Consider the following 19858-nt stretch of genomic DNA (forward strand, 5'->3'; position numbering starts at 1 on the left):
ATGTCAGTGGCATCACAAATGGACCTGCCTGAAGAAATTCAGCATCCGTATACAAAATTTTCTGAATGGAAATTCAAGCTGTTTAAAGTGAGATCATTTGAAAAAACACTTTCTGATGACAGTCAGCATATAAACAAAGATCGGGCAGAAGAGGTCACTTCTTCAAACAAAGAAATCATACTGCGTAAAGATGAAGCAGTGCCAAGAGGAGAAAAGATGGACTTAACGGGCAATAGGCAGGCACTTGAGAAAGATGCCAATGACATGAAAACTCAAGAAAATAAAGCTCATCAGAACAATCTGAAGCATCTTTGCCGCATCTGTGGAGTTTCATTTAAAACTGATTGTTACAAGAGAACTCATCCAGTGCATGGGCCGGTGGATGATGAAACTCTGTGGCTTCTGAGAAAGAAAGAGAAAAAAGCAACCTCTTGGCCAGATCTTATCGCTAAGGTTTTTAAGATTGATGTGCGGGGGGATGTTGATACTATCCATCCCACTCGATTTTGTCACAACTGCTGGAGTATTATCCATAGAAAATTCAGTAATACTCCATGTGAAGTATATTTTCCTAGGAACAGCACGATGGAGTGGCAACCCCACTCCTCAAACTGTGATGTATGCCACACTACCAGTCGGGGAGTCAAGAGAAAAAGCCAGCCACCCAGTGTACAACATGGCAAACGTGTGAAGACCATTGCAGAACGTGCTCGAATAAACAGAGGTGTAAAGAACCAAGCACAGATAAACAACAAAAATTTAATGAAAGAGATTGTCAGTTGCAACAATATACATCTCAGCACCAAGCTGCTTGCAGTTGATTACCCAGTAGATTTCATTAAATCCATCTCTTGCCAGATCTGTGAGCATATTTTGGCAGATCCAGTGGAAACAACATGTAGACACTTGTTTTGCAGAACTTGCATCCTTAAATGTATCAAGGTTATGGGCAGCTATTGCCCCTCCTGCTGGTATCCTTGCTTCCCTACTGATCTGGTAACACCAGTGAAATCCTTCATGAACATCCTTGATAGCCTGGGTATAAGATGCCCTGTAAAGGAATGTGATGAAGAGATCTTGCATGGAAAATATGGCCAACACCTCTCCAGCCACAAAGAGATGAAAGATAGAGAGCTCTACGGCCACATAAATAAAGGTGGCCGACCGAGGCAGCATCTCCTGTCTTTGACTAGGAGAGCTCAGAAACATCGTCTGAGAGAACTGAAACGGCAAGTCAAGGCTTTTGCTGAGAAAGAAGAGGGCGGCGATATAAAGGCTGTATGCATGACTTTGTTCCTGCTAGCTTTAAGAGCAAAAAATGAACACAGACAAGCAGATGAATTGGAGGCTATAATGCAAGGGAGAGGATCTGGACTTCACCCTGCTGTCTGCCTGGCAATCCGAGTCAACACGTTTCTCAGCTGTAGCCAATATCATAAAATGTATAGAACGGTAAAAGCTGTCACTGGGAGGCAGATCTTCCAGCCTTTGCATGCTCTTCGCACTGCTGAGAAAGCCCTCCTACCAGGTTATCATCCATTCGAGTGGAAACCTCCCTTGAAAAATGTATCCACTAACACAGAAGTGGGAATTATAGATGGACTATCAGGATTGCCACTCTCAATTGATGACTACCCAGTAGACACAATTGCAAAGAGATTTCGATATGATGCAGCCTTGGTTTCTGCCTTAAAGGATATGGAGGAGGAAATCTTGGAAGGCATGAAAGCAAAAAACCTGGATGACTATTTGAACGGTCCCTTCACTGTGGTAGTAAAAGAGTCCTGTGATGGAATGGGAGATGTCAGTGAGAAGCATGGAAGTGGGCCTGCTGTCCCAGAGAAGGCTGTTCGCTTTTCTTTCACAGTCATGAACATTGCTATAGCACATGGGAATGAAAGCAAGAGGATCTTTGAAGAAGTAAAGCCCAATTCAGAGTTGTGTTGCAAGCCCTTGTGCCTTATGCTGGCTGATGAATCAGATCATGAAACTCTGACGGCAATCCTGAGCCCCCTCATAGCAGAAAGAGAGGCTATGAAAAACAGTGAACTGCTACTTGAAATGGGAGGCATCCTGAGAACATTCAAATTCATCTTTAGGGGTACAGGATATGATGAGAAACTTGTGCGGGAAGTGGAAGGGCTGGAGGCCTCAGGTTCCACTTACATTTGTACCCTGTGTGACGCAACCCGCCTGGAGGCATCCCAGAATTTGGTCTTCCACTCCATAACCAGGAGCCATGCTGAAAATCTGGAGCGATACGAAATATGGAGGTCCAACCCATATCACGAATCTGTTGATGAGCTCCGTGACAGAGTGAAGGGTGTTTCAGCCAAACCTTTTATTGAGACTGTTCCCTCCATAGATGCGTTGCACTGCGACATTGGCAATGCAACAGAATTCTACAGGATTTTCCAGATGGAGATTGGTGAAGTTTACAAGAATCCTGCGGTGTCTAAAGAGGAGAGGAAGAGGTGGCAGTTGACTCTTGACAAACACCTCAGGAAGAAGATGAACTTGAAGCCTATGATGAGGATGAGTGGAAATTTTGCTAGAAAGCTCATGTCCAAAGAGACAGTAGAGGCAGTATGTGAATTAATAAAGTGTGAGGAAAGGCATGAAGCCCTAAAAGAACTAATGGACCTTTATCTGAAGATGAAGCCAGTATGGCGATCTTCATGCCCTGCCAAGGAGTGTCCAGAATTGCTGTGCCAGTATAGCTACAATTCCCAGCGTTTTGCTGAGCTCCTATCTACAAAGTTCAAGTACAGATATGAAGGCAAGATTACAAATTATTTCCACAAAACCCTTGCTCATGTTCCTGAAATCATTGAAAGAGACGGGTCCATTGGGGCCTGGGCAAGTGAAGGAAATGAGTCTGGAAACAAACTGTTTAGGAGGTTCCGAAAAATGAATGCCAGGCAGTCCAAATGCTATGAGATGGAGGATGTCTTGAAGCATCACTGGCTATATACCTCTAAGTACCTCCAGAAGTTCATGAATGCTCATAAAACATTAAAAAGCCAGGGCTTTACCATTGATCCAGAGGATAGTTTAGGTGACTCCTTGCCACTGGAGGTCTTGGAAAGCAATGATTCAGCAGAACTCTAAATGTAAAGTGTATTTGGTGTTGGGTTTGTGATGGTGTCTTCCTGCAAGGAGGCAGCTTCTTTTTCAGGCCTGTAGAGGTACAGGGAAGTCTGAAATGATCATTTTTACACTCCCTGTTAAAGGTGCTGAGTGGAGTTTAATAAACACCATGTCTGTTGGGAGTTTCCAAGAGGCAATGCAGTGGTGCATTTACCAGTTGTTATGTGAGATGAAAGCAGAAACAAATTGCAAAGAAAGAAGGGTCTTCAGTTTATTTTGGTCTTAGAGTGTTGTTTATAAGTGAGAAAGCCAAAGTAAACAAGGTTTTATATAAAGTAGTATTTTGGAATAAATATGATTCTGGAGACTTATGACAGTTGCTGAAAAAGGGAGCATGGCTATTTGTTCTGTTTGCATTTTTAAAACTATTTTGCTATTTACTTTTTAAGAGGGTTTGATTATCTTATTGATGGTCCTTTGGCTTTTAGAAGTAAATGTTCGTCAGTGAGGCACTTGGGTAATTGTTTTGGGATAAAGTTCAATTATTTTTGTATAAAATACTGACTAAAGATGCAAACTTTGATCTCGCAAACTTTGATCTCACAGACTTTAAAAAATATTATTATTTAACATTTTTATTGTAGTACTGCTTAGGAGCAGATGGTGGTATCACCATGCTAATTTACTATATGAAGATACAGGAAAGGTAGCTGGAATTTTTTAAAGATATTTTTATTGTAGTCTGTTTACTTTAAAATGCGAACTTTTACTTGTGCTCCTAAATCAGGATTTACAGTGCCTTGTGGTTACCTCACTATACAAAGTACATTCAAGCTCTGCTGTGTAGCCTGTTGCTTCATGAGCATTTTAGATTTCTATGGTATCTTCAGTATATAGTATAATTTGTATTAGTAGAGTTTATTGGGTGAATTCGTGGCCTCACTGAAGTCACCAGTAAATCGTCATTAATACCAGCAGGCCCACGGTTTCACCAAGTGACTTTAGTCACGGCAGGCCCATTTCTCAGGAGATGGATATTACCTTGATGAGATACATGCCAGTGTTCTGATGTTCTCTATTAGGATATTTCACTGACCACTGCTGATGTGCTCCAACTGTATCTAATACCGAGCTTTTTCACACCTGGGATACACCACACTCACAGTCTCATTTTCCAAATCTGTAAAAGAGGAATGATATTTATTAATCTCAAAGATAGCTGGCATACAAGATTAGTTAAAAAGCAATGAACTGTCTTGAAATTACTGCATACTCTATTTTACGTTATTACAGCAATGTTTAGTTGGCATTCCTCTGTACTGTATTAGATGAACCATTTTGTTGGTGGTATTTGCCTTTCTGAAGTGGTATTTAGTATATTCATATACTAAAATTATATGAATTTCATTCAATGACATATTCATGAAATATACTCAAAAGTACCTGAGAAGGCCTGAAATCATCTAGTCTTTCAGATTTGCACCTGTAGCTAGGGCATTACTGTGTTTGGAGTAATATTTCTGACACAAGATTAAATGTAGAAACAATCAAAGCACAGACCTAAAAGAATCTCCTTTTTATTTTGATGTGGCAGAAGCTGGTTTGTGAGTGTAAGTGAACAACAAACTTAAAGAATTAACGGTCTGAGGTTTGTTTAATAGTATCTTCTTCATGTTACTTACTGTATCTTTGAGGGTCTGGTATTTACCATTTATGGACAATGAAAAAATAGAGTTAAGTGTTAGTAATTAGTACAAATATTAGTGTAATTCTGATTATGTCTTTCTTTTGATTTTATTAATTAAAATACTATTTTTTAAAGTATTCTGTAATTTAGGATTTTGTTTTAATATGGCTTCTTTAAGCATAGTTTAACATTATGTCAAAATTTGCAGTTGGAAATAATGCCTTTTACTTAAAACATTTACTTTTCTAAGCAGTCTAAAAGACTACAGTGTTTTCATATGGTGTACCATGTACAGCTACACTTACCGAATGTTCATTTCTAGATTATTTTTTTCAATTCTTGGAATAAAACAACTATTTCCCACACAGCATAAATACCAGGTTTACATAAGTATCATTCTTTACCAATAAATGCACACAACATGTTTCCCAGGGAGTATAAATATCAGGTATAAAGAGCATCCTTTAGCAGTAAATGCACATATAGTTTCCATTTTTGGTCGGCATATATTTCATTATGCAAATAGTTGCACACTTTTCTTTTTTCTCTGTATGCATATTTGGGACAACTGTGTTACCTTATGTTTTATCCCTGACCCTGCTTGAATAACCTAGGGCCCAGTTTAACAATCTTGACTCACCTCATGGTGATTTTCACTCCATTTAAGTGGTACATACAGGTTTTGCTGCCTTTTGCGCAGGAGTGAATTTCACCCCCAAGTAATCCAGACCTGTTCATAGCAATACATATGTGCCACTGGAGTGACAGACCAGACTTTGTTCATTTTGCACATGTAATTTCAGTGACTCCACTGACATTTTCAAATTCCAAATTCACTTTAACAAGCTGCTGATGTAACAGCAAGTGATTCGTCTCACTTCCTTCAAAAGGGTTGAGTAAGTTTTATCCATATATGTATGATTTCTCAAGATGAGGCTTATATCCTAGGGTAACTCGTCAGACTGAACAGAACCTGGACGGGGACACAGGAATGCAGTGGCACGTGAAAGTATTCTTTTGTGAAATATTATTAAGCCATCAAGACACATTTCACATTCTACCAGCTTGGGGCAAGATAGCTGACACAGAGAACTACTACTATTTTTTTTTTCTTTTCTTTTCTTTAGACTTGAATCTAGTTTAATCTTCTTTTTCCCCATTGTTGACATCTTCTGTAAATCAAGAGACTCTCTTTGAGAGTTTTGAACTTATTGGAACAAACAGCACTGAAAGGGTAGGTACCTGCAAGTGAAGCTTTTGTAAACAGGGATAAAATAACAATGCTGCATGCACACAGCCATGCATTGGAAGGCAAACAAATTCTGACTGCAGACAGGTGTATCATTTGGTTACGCAGTCTATTGTTAAGCTTTTTGATTTTGAAGAGGCTTTAGAAAAATGGAGACACTTTTATTCATGGTACTCTTTCAAACCTTCACATTTTCTTTTTTATGTTAATACTTGGTACAAATCCTTCAGTAATTTATGGTAAATAATTTTCTTGTTCTTAAATTGTATTGACTGTATTTTTTATACAATCACATTATGTACCTTGTTTTCTTTGGTTTTATTCAAGGGCTTCGTATTGTGAATTGCCATGTTATGAAACGATGTGAACTGTGTTAGAAGCCATGATTCTGGTCTCACGTATTTTTTTCCTCACAGGAATAATTCTATTGATTTTAAGCAAATCAGCTTTGACTTTCAGTCAGGTAGTTCAGAAACAAATTCTAGGTATTTACAGCATCCTAATTTCTGACTACACTGAGTTCTGTGCTTTGTGTCACCGCACGGCTTCATAATTTTACTTTTCCTTACTGTATTACAGTTTCTTCATGAAACTTATTTAAAATAAATGTCTTATAAATATTTAAGTTTCCGGCTTTGTATTTCTTACCAGTTTTTCAACTATGCACATAATTTCTTGGTAACGGTCTTACTTCTCATTCAAATTGTGGATGCTCTTCATATTTAGGCTGTTCTAATACCCAGAGACAGCTGTGATTCCAGCCCTGTTCTGGAAGTCACTAAATTAACACAAATGAAGATTACTCTGTGAGTCTCAGCAGTCCTTTCAGCACCTTTCCTCACAGGCAACCATTTGACAGAAAACTAAACTAATTTAAAAATGGTTTTATTTAGTCTGTAAATGGCTTTTGCTTCATTTACAAATACCACCCCAATGTTTGTTTAAAATCAGCCTTGCACTGTTATGTCTGTGCTAATATGTTAAGCCTCTTTACTGGCTTCTGTGCATCCTTTGCATCAAATTTTGGCTTCTCATCATAGACTGAGCTGCAAAGATTAGTTCCAATCTACCTTTCAGTTAATGATTTGTAGCTTCCCTTTATTCCCCTTTAGAAAATCTTTCTTTCTTCCCTGCAATGATATCTCAGGGTCAAAAGACTTATGTAAACCAACTGGTTTGGATGGAATTAATGATGAGCAAATTAAGCTATCTGATTTCCTTGTGCAATCAGGTAATTAGACATCTAATTTCTGGACTTCGTATCACCAACTTAGTTCTTTCATCTGACCTTGAATAAAAAATGTTGGATGGAAAAACAGAACCCATATAAAACAAAAAAACAAGCCTCAGAGATTTTCTTGGTAAATTACGATGATTTAGGTCCTTTATTCCTAAATCTGTAATAACTGACTGAATTTTACTTTCCGTGTATTCCTATTAGAATCAGGATCACATGAAGAATAATGAGGCCTGTCGCTGCTCTTCTTCAGAGTACTGTTTTAGGTGACTGAATATGGCATAATTTTCAAACAGCTGACCAGCTGCAACTCCTAAGTGTGGGAGCTTTTCTACCTTCTGCATTAAGCTTAATGTTGTCCATAATACAAAAACACACATTAGAAAGGATTTAATTAGCCTTTTCTAGCAGCATTGGGCGAGAAGTCACGAGGTGTATTTTCAATGCCCAACTCTTTCTCTGAAGAGGGGCATTCTGAACCAGTGGACAAGGAAATACACAGTAACTACCATGTGAAGGAGGTCCTGCACACCTGTGGTAGTGGCCAGCATGTTCTGTATATGTGTAGTGAGAAATCGGCAGGTTTATAAGGTTATTGTCTTGCTTTTTTTAAAGAAAAAATGGGCTTCAGTGTGACAATTTCAAAAGTCAAGTAGAGACACCAAATTGGAGTTTGATTTTCAGAGGCTGTTGCTCAAGCCTTTCCCAGAAGTTAGTCTTGTTTGAAATGGGATAGAGTAGGAAATCAAATATGGAGGGAGCTATTCCCACCAATCATGAAAAAAAAGAAGCAGGCCAGTCCCTCTGTCTTTAATACATTGAGTACAACAGTAAATAACTTTACAGATTCCTTTTCAATCTGAATTCAAGCTTTTCATTTTGCTTTGGGCTCCCAGTTGCATTATTTCCACTCCTTTCAATGGTCTATCGGTGCAATGAGTTACTCTGAACTATGACACATGCTTTAGTGCTACCACTAAAGTTTGTGCTGTGCCTTTCCTGTAGATTAATCAGGTACTTCAGGGTCCAAGCACCTTTCAATAGCAGTAAAATCCATATATTATTCTCGTAAAAGCTGATAATAACAACATAGTGTTACTAAAATGTGGCTGGGAACCATGATACTGCTTGTTGTGGTTACAAAACACATAGGTCAGTTGGATGCAGATACAATAGAGATTTACTGCTGCACTCAAATCTACTTCATTTTACCTTCTTATTCTAACCTGCCTGAGGAAGAAACATCTTGTATTGATTAGCTGGTTTTGAAGACAATCAATGCTCTAACAAGTACATGACTCAAAAGTGTCATTAGAATTATCAGGGAATTAAGTACTTTCTGCAGTCTTGAATGCTATGATGTCAAGCGTCTTCTTTACAGGCTGATGTTCATATATCTCTTTATGTTCGAGTCCTTTGGAACATTATATTTTACTTTACTTATGACTTCCTTTTCCTGCAGTGACTACAGTCTCTGAGCTGTGATTTAATGCTGCTTGTACTGCCCTTCACTGTGAGGCTGGGACATTGTTTGACCAAGCAATTTCTCCCTCCTACTCAAATAAACCATACATTTAAAAAAAAGCACAGCTCAAACATACTAATGTTCGGGCCTAATGAGGAATATCGTAAAGTCTGACTGTGAATTGCTTTTTTCAAAGCCACAGCCTTAAAGTAAAGAACAACAACTCAGGTAAGAATTGGAAGGGGCTGTAATGTGTGCTTGTGCTTGCCACGTGCTGAGCATACCTGCTCTCGGCTCCTAGGGGCTCAGGGAGTCACTGCAGCTTCAGGAGTCAGTTCTGGAAATTCAGATATGCTCCCAACATACTGCAACCACACTACCAGTGCCTGAGCCACCAGGCTTTATCTCAGGCTGAACATCACTTCTGCTAGCCCAGAGTCGAGCTTTCCCTTTGGAAAATGTTTCCATCCTTTTATTTGTCTGCACTAGCAGACAAATTTGTCACACAATGTGGGGTCTGAGGAATATGAGATAATGACAGTAACTGGGAGAGGTAACAGCCAAAAACTCGGACTGGACATTGCCAGGGAGTTTGATAATTGTGAGGAGTCTTTCGTTGTTGTAAAAGGGAGAAGGGACGAGGGGTGGAGTTTTGTTGTGTGAATATATTGTCCCCCTTTGTTGGTGTTGTGATGATGTGGCTTTAATTTTGGTGTGGATTTTTTTTTTCGTTGATGGAAATGAAGTCTATGAAGAGTGCATGATGAATGTATATTTTAATGACAATTCAGCTGAATAAGACCTATGACTAACCTACAAAAGGGGATGTTGACTATTCAATTTCACCAGTTTGAAGGGACTTTACATGGGCATGATATTCATTTATTCCTTGGAAAAACATATAGCACTATATACTGTGAGCTTACGTAAAGTAGCACGACAAAGGAAATGGGAAGCTGGCATTGAAATCTGTGAATTTATACCAATATCAGACTGGTGAGAGGGGAGTCAGGGTGATATACTTCATATTTACAAGCTCTACCCAAACTATAATCTCCCTCAGCACATGACAATACTTTGGAAATGGAAACTTTGTATGGTTGCCCTTTACTTTCCTCTGCTGTTGACTTGAGTTGAAGGTTTTAAGGGGAGTACTGTGCATACACGTCTGTGTTGATAGGAATACTGTGCTACGCATGCTGCTTTGTAAAGGAGTGGCTGCTCAGGGTCTGCACATAGTGATCAAATGGCTGACAGCTGCTCCTATTTTTCTTTTTTATTCAGGGGTCCAGCATGAGAGCTGGACTGTGAATACTGAGCTATTATTGTTGGCTCACAAGTGTTGAGCTGATGGTATTGATTTTTTGAAAAGATGTTTGGAGCAGTAATAAAAATAAAAAATAAAGTTAAGAATGATGAGGCTTTACAAATAGCCAATAAAAGAATCCACAAAAAACTTAGTAAACTCTTGGGCTATTCAACCTTGACAATGTCCTTTTCAGTGTGAATCCAATCTTCTCCTCGTGCTTTGAGCAGCCAGCTGCATTTGTTGCCACCCTCACAATGCTCCACTGGCTCAATGAGTCACTCTGAGCTACAGCTTGCACTTTCAAGCTTTCACACTCTACAGAGTCACCCTGGGAGAGCAGAGAAAGAAATGCATAGTGGAGGACCTGGAGTAAATGATAAAAGTCCTGTTCATCAGAAGGAACTTCTTCTGAAGTCAACGGGAGCTCACAGCATGGGGTGGCTGTGAAGCTAGCCCCCTTATCAGAATTCAGATGGACCTCCCAAGCACACATGCTGTCCTTTCATAGACTTTGGGATTTACAGTGTTTGATTTACGCCATGAGTAGGTGAAAAAAATGCAGTCATTTTTATTATAAACTTTATTAGCTTACTAGATTTTTAAAAATACAAACACAAAGCAGTTGTTGAGCACAGTGGTTTAAAAAAGCAATTTGATTTTTACTATGAGATGATATTCTACAACTGTAGCCAAAACTGACATATAATCATTCAATAGCTCTTAAAATAAAAAATTAATTATCCAGAATTAAATGCTCCATATGTAAGCTTTCCATAATGGAAGTCCCTGAAGAAAACTGACCCTCAGTGTCTGAATATTTCATTATTTCTGACACAACGGACTTAAGCCACCACTATAGTTTAAAACCAGAGTAATTAGTCTAATTTTATTTCATTACACCAACATAAAATTGGAGTAATGCAGCTATAAATTAGGCCAAATATTTCTAGAACTACTCACTAAGATAAAAAATTAAAATGGGTAATATAATGTTCTTTATGGACAGATGCTAACAGCACTGAGTACATGGGATAATGTCTTATCCTACAAGCAGTTCCATTAAACTCACTGGGGATAACCGGGGAGTAAGTTATAGCATAAAATACAGCACACAGTTACCAGTAACTGGCTGTGTGTTTGCACAATGCCCTCTATGATGGGGTTCCTATCCGGCTATTACAAAAATACACATAAGAGACAAAATAAATTCATGAGCTGTAACTGAAATATTGAGATAATTGAAATTAATTAAATAAATAAAAAGATCTTTTTGAGCTCCAATAACCCATTCTGCTTCAACCATTACTAGCTGTCTTTGACTGTGATTTCATTTCCTCCCAGGTGAATACAAACCAGCAGTGTAAATCTATTCAAACAATCTCCGAAGAAAGGACTTTTTCGCTGGCGTTGTTAACTTCATGGTTGTCTTTTTGCGCAATGGTTTCATGGGTTGCTTTTTCAGGTGCACCACCTTTTTGGGAGTCTGTAGCCCTTTATTAAGGTCAACGTGCTCGTTGCAGAAGTACTTGACATTTGCTTCTGAGAAACGTAGGAGCATGCTCTCTGAGAGATCCATACATTGTGCGTGAACCCAGTGGCCAGCCCCGCTGGAACACAGGATCATTGCAGGCTTGTTGAGTTCTGTCGAATAGAAAGGGACCCAGGTGTTAATGTCAATATTGCAACTGGCAGAGCAGGTGATCCAGTAGCCTGTTTCTGATTCATCTTCTTCATCATCTTCATTGTAAGTATCAGTATCATCAACATCAAAGCTATCGGCTTCAGCACTAAAACAAAACTCTTCTGAATCTTCAAACGGAGTGGAGTCTCCAGGGTCTTTGGTCGATGTCTGACTGCAAATTTGTGCTGTCAGTTCTTCCTCCTTGTCCTCTTCTGCTCCTTTCCATCTCAAAATGTAGAAGTAGTTTGCATCTGAGATTAATTGTTTGTTGTCCCCTGGAATGCCCAGCAATACAGACCCTTTGCCCATATCACAGCCAAACCACATCCTGCAGTGTTTAATATCTGGTGTCCAGTCCGGGCTTGCCCTTTCAACAATCTCTATCTTATTATCTTCCAGAACTATGGTGTTACACACCAACCGTTTCTGGTTGTCAGACTGGTAGCCCCCGACAAGGACAAATTCGGTATCACTGGTTTGAGTCACTATAGCACTTGACACAGATATGCCCCCTGGCAAGATAGTGCAGGTCACGGCTGGGCTGCCCAGTGGGAGGTCAACTTTTAGCTTGTACAAGCTGGGGGACCTGGTGTTATTTTGAAGTGAATGGCCTCCTAAAATATAGATTGTATCATTTCTGGCAACTGAAACGTGGAAAGCAAGTCCATCTTGAAGCTCTGGAAGTATGTATGATGTACAGCATCCAAACTCAAAATCAATGAGAAACACAAATGGCAAACAGTCAACTACGCTGTTCCATTTTTCAGTGGTTCTTTGTGCAAGAGGAATATATGATCTCCCTCCAAATATAACGCTCATGCTTTTTCCCTGGCTATGAACTACGTTAATTGTATGCCCATATCTAGCTTCAGGGACGTCTCCACCCAGGTCTTTCTCAACACATTGGAACGTGGTTTTCTTGCTATTTTTGCTTACCAGACTCATAATGTAAATCTTATCAGAAAGGTCATTGTTAGGTGTTTTCCCACCATGGATGATATACTGGTACTCATCAGACTCCGCATTGCCTCTGAACATGCAAAGAGCAGGGTAGCGTAGAGGGGGGAGGTAACAGGAGTCTTTAGAGAAGAAGGCAGGTTTCATTTTGAGCTCATTCTGCTTTATATCGAGGAGGAAAACACCAGTGGGACAGCATCTCTTTGGCCATCCTTTCTGCCCAAAAAAGAAAACATGCCCATCAAAATTCAGGAGAGAGAAGCCCGGCTGAAGCAAGGACGAATTACTGACGGCTGATACCACCTGCAGCGACATTTTGTCTGCTGACTGGGCCATACTGTGGCCAGTATCTGAGAAAAAAAAACCACAAAAGAAACAGATGAAACATGCTTTAGACCCTATGAGAGTTGTTTAACAGTACTTGAATAAAGCGTATTAAAGTTGCATTTCAGTTCACACTTTGAGACCCAAAAAGAGACTCTTGTCTGCAACTCAAGACATGAATCAAGCAAGAGCTGTGTACCAGTTCCGCGCGATTTTGTACAAACTATGGCCTGTTAGAACGTAAAACCCGAACATTCGTGTGCGTGTCCCCGGCGCCGCGCCCCGCAGCGCTGCACTGGGGCGACCCCCCCGCTCCGAGCCCGGCCGCTCCCATGGAAACGGCGGCCCCGCGGCCTGCTGGGGCCGGTAGTTCTCGCTTGGCGCCTCGGCCCGGCGCGGCGCGGCGCTGCCTGGCCGCCGCTCTGCTCGTCCCCGGGCGTGAGGAAGCGGGACTGGAGGCGTTAGCGGGCAGGCGGCGGGTAAGTGGGGCCGCGGGGCCGAGGCCGGGGCCGCCAGCGGGCGGCGGGATTCGCCTCCGGGGGCGGAGGGACCAGCGCCGGGGACGACACAAGGCCGGCTGTTTCCTGTCCGTTTCTCGCCCCGAGGCTGCCGGGGCGGCCGGGGGTGCCGGGCTGGTGCGTTGGAGCCGCCCGGGCGCAGGAGGCCGCCTCAGCAGGCAGCGCGGCATCTGCAGAGAAGGGGCGCGGGTGGCACGGTCACGGCCCCTGGGGGCCTGCCGGGGGGCGGGCCACCTGCCTGCGCCTCGCTCCGTCCCTGGTGCCGCGTGCCTGAGGGGTTCGCCTGCTCCCCGAGACCAGCACCCCACTTGTGGGAAGGGTGGGGAGCTCCCCTCCCATCCACGCCCCTGAGCCCGGCCTCTGGCCAGGAACATGCGGTCGTGTTCCGTAGTGAGTGAGCTGAAGTAAGTGCGTGCGTAGCCGAATGCAAACTTCAGTTGAACATTTTGCAGGTTTACAAGGAAAACATCAAGATTTGTTGAAGACATTTAGGAGCAGTCAATGCCAGCTGTATTTCTAACAACGCAGGTATCGCTGAAGGGGCAGAGGTAGAAGCTGTTTGTGCCAGGGTGAATCTCACACACTTGGGCTGAACAGCCTGCTTGGGGTAAATGTGTGGCTTGGGAGTCTTGCTGCCAGGTGTTTTCATAGTGTGATCAAATTCTTTATCTTAGCTGTTTGCTAATGCTTTCATGAGTAGATTTCAAGGGGTATCTTTTACTTTTTTTTTACCTGTTTGTTCAAAAATCTAAAAGAGTTTATGTGGTCAGCCTGGATAATAACACTGAAAGCTTTGGCGAGCACAGACACCAGAGAGGGAAACAACTGGCTGGTTCATTGGCACTGTCCTTTGGTGACAGCAGAGTTGTGCCTTTTAGTAAATGTCCAAGTTCTCTGTCCCAGCCTTTGCCAAATCCCCAGAATTTAAAGGTGTGAACTAGCTTTCAAATACAATATTTGAAAAAAACCAAACCCCCTACATTTTAAAATATAATTCCTTGTTTTGAAATCTTTAGGATTCATATTTTCCTTGCTCCTGCTTTTCATTTTGCTGTAACAACAAAAAACAAGACACATAGGGTTTCTTTTTTAAGGAAGGATCGGTATCTTCTAGTTATGTGACATCAAAATCTGGGGACTCTGGAACAACATAGTGTACAGTGAGCGTCGCTATAAAATCATGGGAACTGATGACACTGACTACATCAAATTGCCATGAGTGCATGTTCTCATGCACCGTAGGAACTGTTGTACCACATTCCTGTACTGCCTGCCCGCAAACTGGTATGCAAACTGCTGTGCCAAAATATGGATCTGCCATTAAATGCTCGCAAAGGTAGGTGAGCCTCGTCAGATGTGCTTAGGCCAGAGCACACAGACAGAGTAGGCATAGCTGCTACTGAGTGTATTTAAAAAAATAATCTGTGGAATAGCTGTCTTACCTTTTTGCATGTTGTGGAATCATACAAAGATCATGGTCAAGTTCTGTTCACTGTGCAGCCAGTGCTAATGCCTCTGCCCTGAAGGTGGTCGTTTTTTCTACATTTGGATTCCTTTTCACAAGTACTGCACTGTAGGTGAAGTTCAGTTACGAGTTAATTAAATTAGTGAACCCTGTTCTGAGCATGTCAGTATACATAGCAGGTTTTGTTCTTATTATTTGCATGAAGAAGGACTTGCCAAGTTATTTACCTTCAGGTGATATGCTAAACAGGAATCTCTGCTGCTTGTTTCTTATAGCCATTCAAAAATATTATTCTTAGAAGAGGTTGCACTAAGTTGGGTTTACTGGATCAGATTTCCTTTGTCTCTTCTTTCATATTGTGTGGTTACTTAGCTTCTTTGTTTTTATAGGATCTTTAGAAAAGTAATACGTCTTCCATACTGAAGATGCCACGAGCACATCTGTAAGTTAGCGTTCTGTATTTTGTAACGCTAGTGTTCTACATTTGACTGATGGTTTGTATTTGAAGTGTAACAAGAGCATTAAAAATGGTAAACAATTTAATTGAAATGTTGGCATTCATCTTATATTCTTACATATACTTCAAGAATCTCCAAATATGGCAATTGTTAGTGTCCACAATGTCACAAACTATTTCCCAAATATCGAGCAGTACTCAGTTCTGAAGAGTATACTATCTGAAGAGACTGTTGCAGATACAGAGTGGAGAAAAGACCAATGAAAATGATTAAAAGTGAGATTGATAGACACACAGAACTTACTGGTTAAATAAACACACTTAAACACACTTCCTCCTTGTCATCCCTTAATATTTCGTGAACTTTACATAAGCAAGCAGTTCAGTAAGTAACGGAAAGAATATTTATCCCAGATTCTCTGACAGCACTTGCTGGAATTGCTTTGGCTTTCCAGGTTCTTTCACGCTAATTATGGTGTGTTAATACAGTGTGGTTGATCTTTGGCTATGCTGACCTCCACTTCTAACCTTCCAACACCACTGATTCCTTTGGGCCAATGCTCATCTGACCCTGAGCAGCTTCAGGGAGCCCAGAAGGTAGAAATCTAACCTTATAACCAAAAAGTTTAAAGTTTTTCAGTGGCATTATGCTCAAAACCATGTCAGTGTGGAGTCGGATTAGCATTAGTGCCAGTGTGGAGGGAAACAGACAAATGCCTTTATTGTGGTAGAGCACAAGATAGAGGGGAAAAGACACTACGAGAAGTAAAGATGGATAAATAGAGAAGGGTGGAGTTACATGAACAATTATCAGTTATGGTGACTTGAGTCATGCTTCATCATATTTGCTATTTTTACGAAAGATGAAGCTCCAAGGATTATACAAATAAGTGAGAATCTCAGGATTACTTTTATAACCCCTATATTTGAGAAGCGAACTGTAGAGATCTGAGCTAGAAGCTAAGCTAACAAGAAAACGAATATTCTCCCCTATTTTATTTTAAAACCAAACAGGATCAAATGAAGAGAGAAGGTGCTTTTTAAAAGCACTAGCTAATGTAATTTGAAATGTGCGTAGTATGGAAATAGATGGACATAGTTACAATTTTGTATGTGGGATATTATTTCAGAAACTATATTAAGCTTTCACTGAGAAGTATAGGATGAATGTGTTTTAGAAACAAGGAGTAGAATTCAGGTGCCTAAACATCAAGTGACATTTCATATGCCTTTGGATATTCTTCTTGTCTTCTAGCTTCTGCTATGGAAGGTGGCAAGTCTCCCATAGGTCCTGTGTCCTAGGTCCCAGTAAATCTAGAGTTTATAAAATGTCACTAGATTACTATGTTTAGGCACTGAGTCACTCTGAAACTGTGTTTACTACTTATTGTTCTCTTTGACCTTATGTAGTAATTTTTTGTTCACCTATGTGCTGTTCCTGTTACCTGATTAGGCAACAAAAACATTTTAAACAGGAGAACAATATTGTTGTTCAGTGTGATGTTTCATATTAATATTTGTCAACATTTGTCAACATTAAAAAATACCATATTAATAATAATTTCACAGTAATTTGGAGGCTACCAAGTAATGAATGATCTGATCTTATGAACTGTAGCAAACCCAAAGCACCTTTCATTTACACAAAGATAAGGCATTTGAACAGCACTGATTGGACACTGAGAGAATGGATTGCAGGATAGCATGGAGTCTTAGTTGGTAAATGGGCATTGCTGACCGTTAAATTCTGTCATTAGTTTGCAGTTATTTTTAACTTGGCATGAACACAGATATCTACGGTAGAATTAAATGCATTTTGCAATATTGTATATTGGGTTTTTTTTCCTGACTGATCTGCAGGGTCTCCCTTTGCAAAATGAAGAAGCATACCCCTGAAAAGCAAGTGCTGTTCCCAAATTCTTCACAATCAAAATCATATCCAGACACTCACAGAGCTCTGAAGTCCTCCATAAACAGGCTTAAGGAAGGAAATCTTTATATAGTATTTCTCAAAACATTCACTAAGTGTATCAACCAAGTTTGCTTTGGGCAAAACAATAAGTTAGACGTACCTGGCTGATAGGGTTTTTTTGCGTCCTCCGAAATCTTTCTATGTAATTAGGATTCAAATGTGAGCACTTTGAGGAATCTTCTCTGACAGCACAGGGGGCTTGTGGCATGGAGACAGCCTGATGGAGGGGAATCTATCTGCTTAATTTGCAGATGTGCTCCTGAGAACTCAGTCTACTGTGGCTAACTGGCTGTGACCGGTTTTTTTTTTCTTTCCTCTCTTGTCTTCAGATGGCACAACAAGAAACCCACCAGCCTCCAGAAGCTTTAACTCTTTGCAGTAGAACCAGACCAGAGTGACAGTAGATGTCTGTTAGTTAGATTGTAAATGTCTGCAGCATACGCTCCTTTATAGTTTAATTTTTTACACTGCTAAACCTGTCAACCTCAGGGTCTTTTTTGGAATTTTTCAGTGCTATTGTAATATAAAAATGTAATCTAAAGTAATTTTTGAGTTCAAAGAAAAATAATTTCAATAGCTAGTAAAAGAAAACAACTCCTGCTGATTGGTGTACTACTGCTTTCCCCAGGAATGCTCCGCTGCTAGTAGGTAGTGACATTGAAACAGAGCAAAGGAAATGACAAATGCATGCAACCCTGTGAGTGAGGGCTGACTAAAAGTCTAATTCAAAGTCCACTGAAGTAATTAGGAATGTCTTTTTTCTACTTCAGTGGCCTTCTGATCAGACCTTAGAAGACTAATAAAACTTTTGACCCTTCTGTGGCATTTTTCATCAGTTTCATAGCGCTTTTCTCTGACAAAAAATAACTAGACTCTGGGAAGTCCTCTGGGAACATATCCTTTCAACAGCTAGCAGTGCTGGGGCACAGAGGATAAGCCACTTGCATAACATAGCACAGAAATAAACAGAAAAACCTGGAAAACAATTCGCTCTTCATAGCTCCCTGCTTTTGTTTTCCTGGCCCTACTTCACCCACTCCTGAGTTACAACATCTGCTGCACAGTATTTTAGAAATATCTCATCTCCCATTTGAAACTGCTGTGAGAACAGAAATAGAAAGAGCTTGAAATGGAATTTGATTAGTGCAGCAAAGCAAACATACTGAATGTTTGCGAAAATTGTCTTGAGACGTTGAATAACTGTAATCCAGATAGGATGTGGTGACGTTTCTCATCTGAAACACAGCAGCTCTAAGGCACTGTGCCCTGTAGCATCCCTATGGGCCTATTACTTCTCTACTGAAACAAAGTTAGAAGTAGACTACACTGCAGACTTGAATGCTGAAGAACTTAACTTCCCCCAAATTTAAGGGCATTCAGATCACATTTATTTCTATTTTCAGTAGCATCTAGATATGATATCTGACAGCTTCTTATTCAACTGCTTGACATAGTCTGACCCTTGTTTGGGTCTGTGATCAAAGATCTACTGGCAAAAGAGATAAAAATGTTTAAGCGAAAAATCCAGCCCCCCAATTGTGTCTAATGTTTTGCATTCATTTTATTCTCCTTCTACTGGTTGACATGCCTTATCTTTAGAAATTCTTTTTGTAATTATTGTGGCTGAGAAGATGGAGAAATTAAAGTTTGTTGGCAACAGCATGTCAGTTTTGGATGAGGACATGGTCTGTCCAAGCTGGTCTTTGTAACTGTCAGTGACAAACTGCTTTGGAGGAGCTGCAGCAAGTAGCTTCAGAATAATATATCTATAAGGCAGGAAAATCATGTTCAGAACTGTCCAGGTCATAGCAAGAATGTCTAGGATTTGCATCCTGAATTTATTTGGCAGAGAACCCATGCAAAAATGAATAAATAGACTTCTCCTTCACAATTTCTATTTTAATAACATTGACATAGGTAGTATGCTTTCAGCAGATTGCTCACTGTTATGGAAATGCTTTGTTTCACTTGATCTTCTACAATTAATTACTTAAAATAATATGTAGTTTACATCTTCTTCATCCCAAATCATTCCAAATTGCATTGAGATATTTCCAGGCTTTTCTGCCAGTAAAAACACAGTCATCTCTGAGCTGGAACGAAGCTGGCTCCCTGTGGGTTGCAGTAATGCACTCCAGCTCAGCAGGGAAAGGGAAGGCTGCCTTACTCGTTTGTGTAGGGTTAGCTAGCCAGAATGCAAATATCGTGGATATTTAGCCAGGACCCACGGGCTGAAACCTGTGAAAAAATGGCACAGGGAGTCCAGCGTCCTACAGTCTTCAATTTTCTGTCTCATCTAAAACCATCAGTAAACAGTATTTAACATGTGAGGGACAGGGCTTTATTCGGAGGCCTCATCTAACATAGCTGATTGAATCCAGCTGTGCTTTGACTGTCAAATCCAGGATGATCGTATTCCGGGGGACAGTGGCTACCGCATTTTGGAG

At 40.5% G+C, this 19858-nt stretch overlaps 3 protein-coding genes across 6 annotated transcripts in view; 2 read left to right on the plus strand and 1 right to left on the minus strand.

The window, feature by feature from the left end:
* On the plus strand, positions 1–3111 carry RAG1 (recombination activating 1). The gene has a single exon (XM_050897115.1). It carries the CDS (start codon positions 1–3, stop codon positions 3109–3111), a length of 3111 nt encoding a protein of 1036 aa, XP_050753072.1.
* An 8292-nt stretch (positions 3112–11403) lies between these two features.
* Positions 11404–13011, minus strand: RAG2 (recombination activating 2). The gene has a single exon (XM_050898378.1). The coding sequence runs from the start codon at positions 13009–13011 to the stop codon at positions 11404–11406; it is 1608 nt and encodes a 535-aa protein (XP_050754335.1).
* A 419-nt stretch (positions 13012–13430) lies between these two features.
* The window catches only part of IFTAP (intraflagellar transport associated protein), a 46130-nt gene continuing 39702 nt past the window's right edge, over positions 13431–19858 (plus strand). For 2 of the 4 annotated variants that reach the window (XM_050897699.1, XM_050897702.1), the window contains exon 1: positions 13431–13478. The gene's annotated coding sequence lies outside the window, so the exon portion shown is untranslated. Of the gene's footprint in view, positions 13479–13863; positions 13922–14026; positions 14046–19858 lie in introns of those variants that run through there. The other 2 variants (XM_050897700.1, XM_050897701.1) reach the window with 2 other exon arrangements.

This window comes from Gymnogyps californianus, chromosome 5, assembly GCF_018139145.2.
Source record: "Gymnogyps californianus isolate 813 chromosome 5, ASM1813914v2, whole genome shotgun sequence".
Classification (NCBI taxonomy): domain Eukaryota; kingdom Metazoa; phylum Chordata; class Aves; order Accipitriformes; family Cathartidae; genus Gymnogyps; species Gymnogyps californianus.

Bases quoted from the DNA above. Each gene is read 5' to 3' on its own strand.
- RAG1 (XM_050897115.1), top strand. From the start codon at position 1: ATGTCAGTGGCATCACAAATGGACCTGCCTGAAGAAATTCAGCATCCG.
- RAG2 (XM_050898378.1), bottom strand. From the start codon at position 13,011: ATGGCCCAGTCAGCAGACAAAATGTCGCTGCAGGTGGTATCAGCCGTC.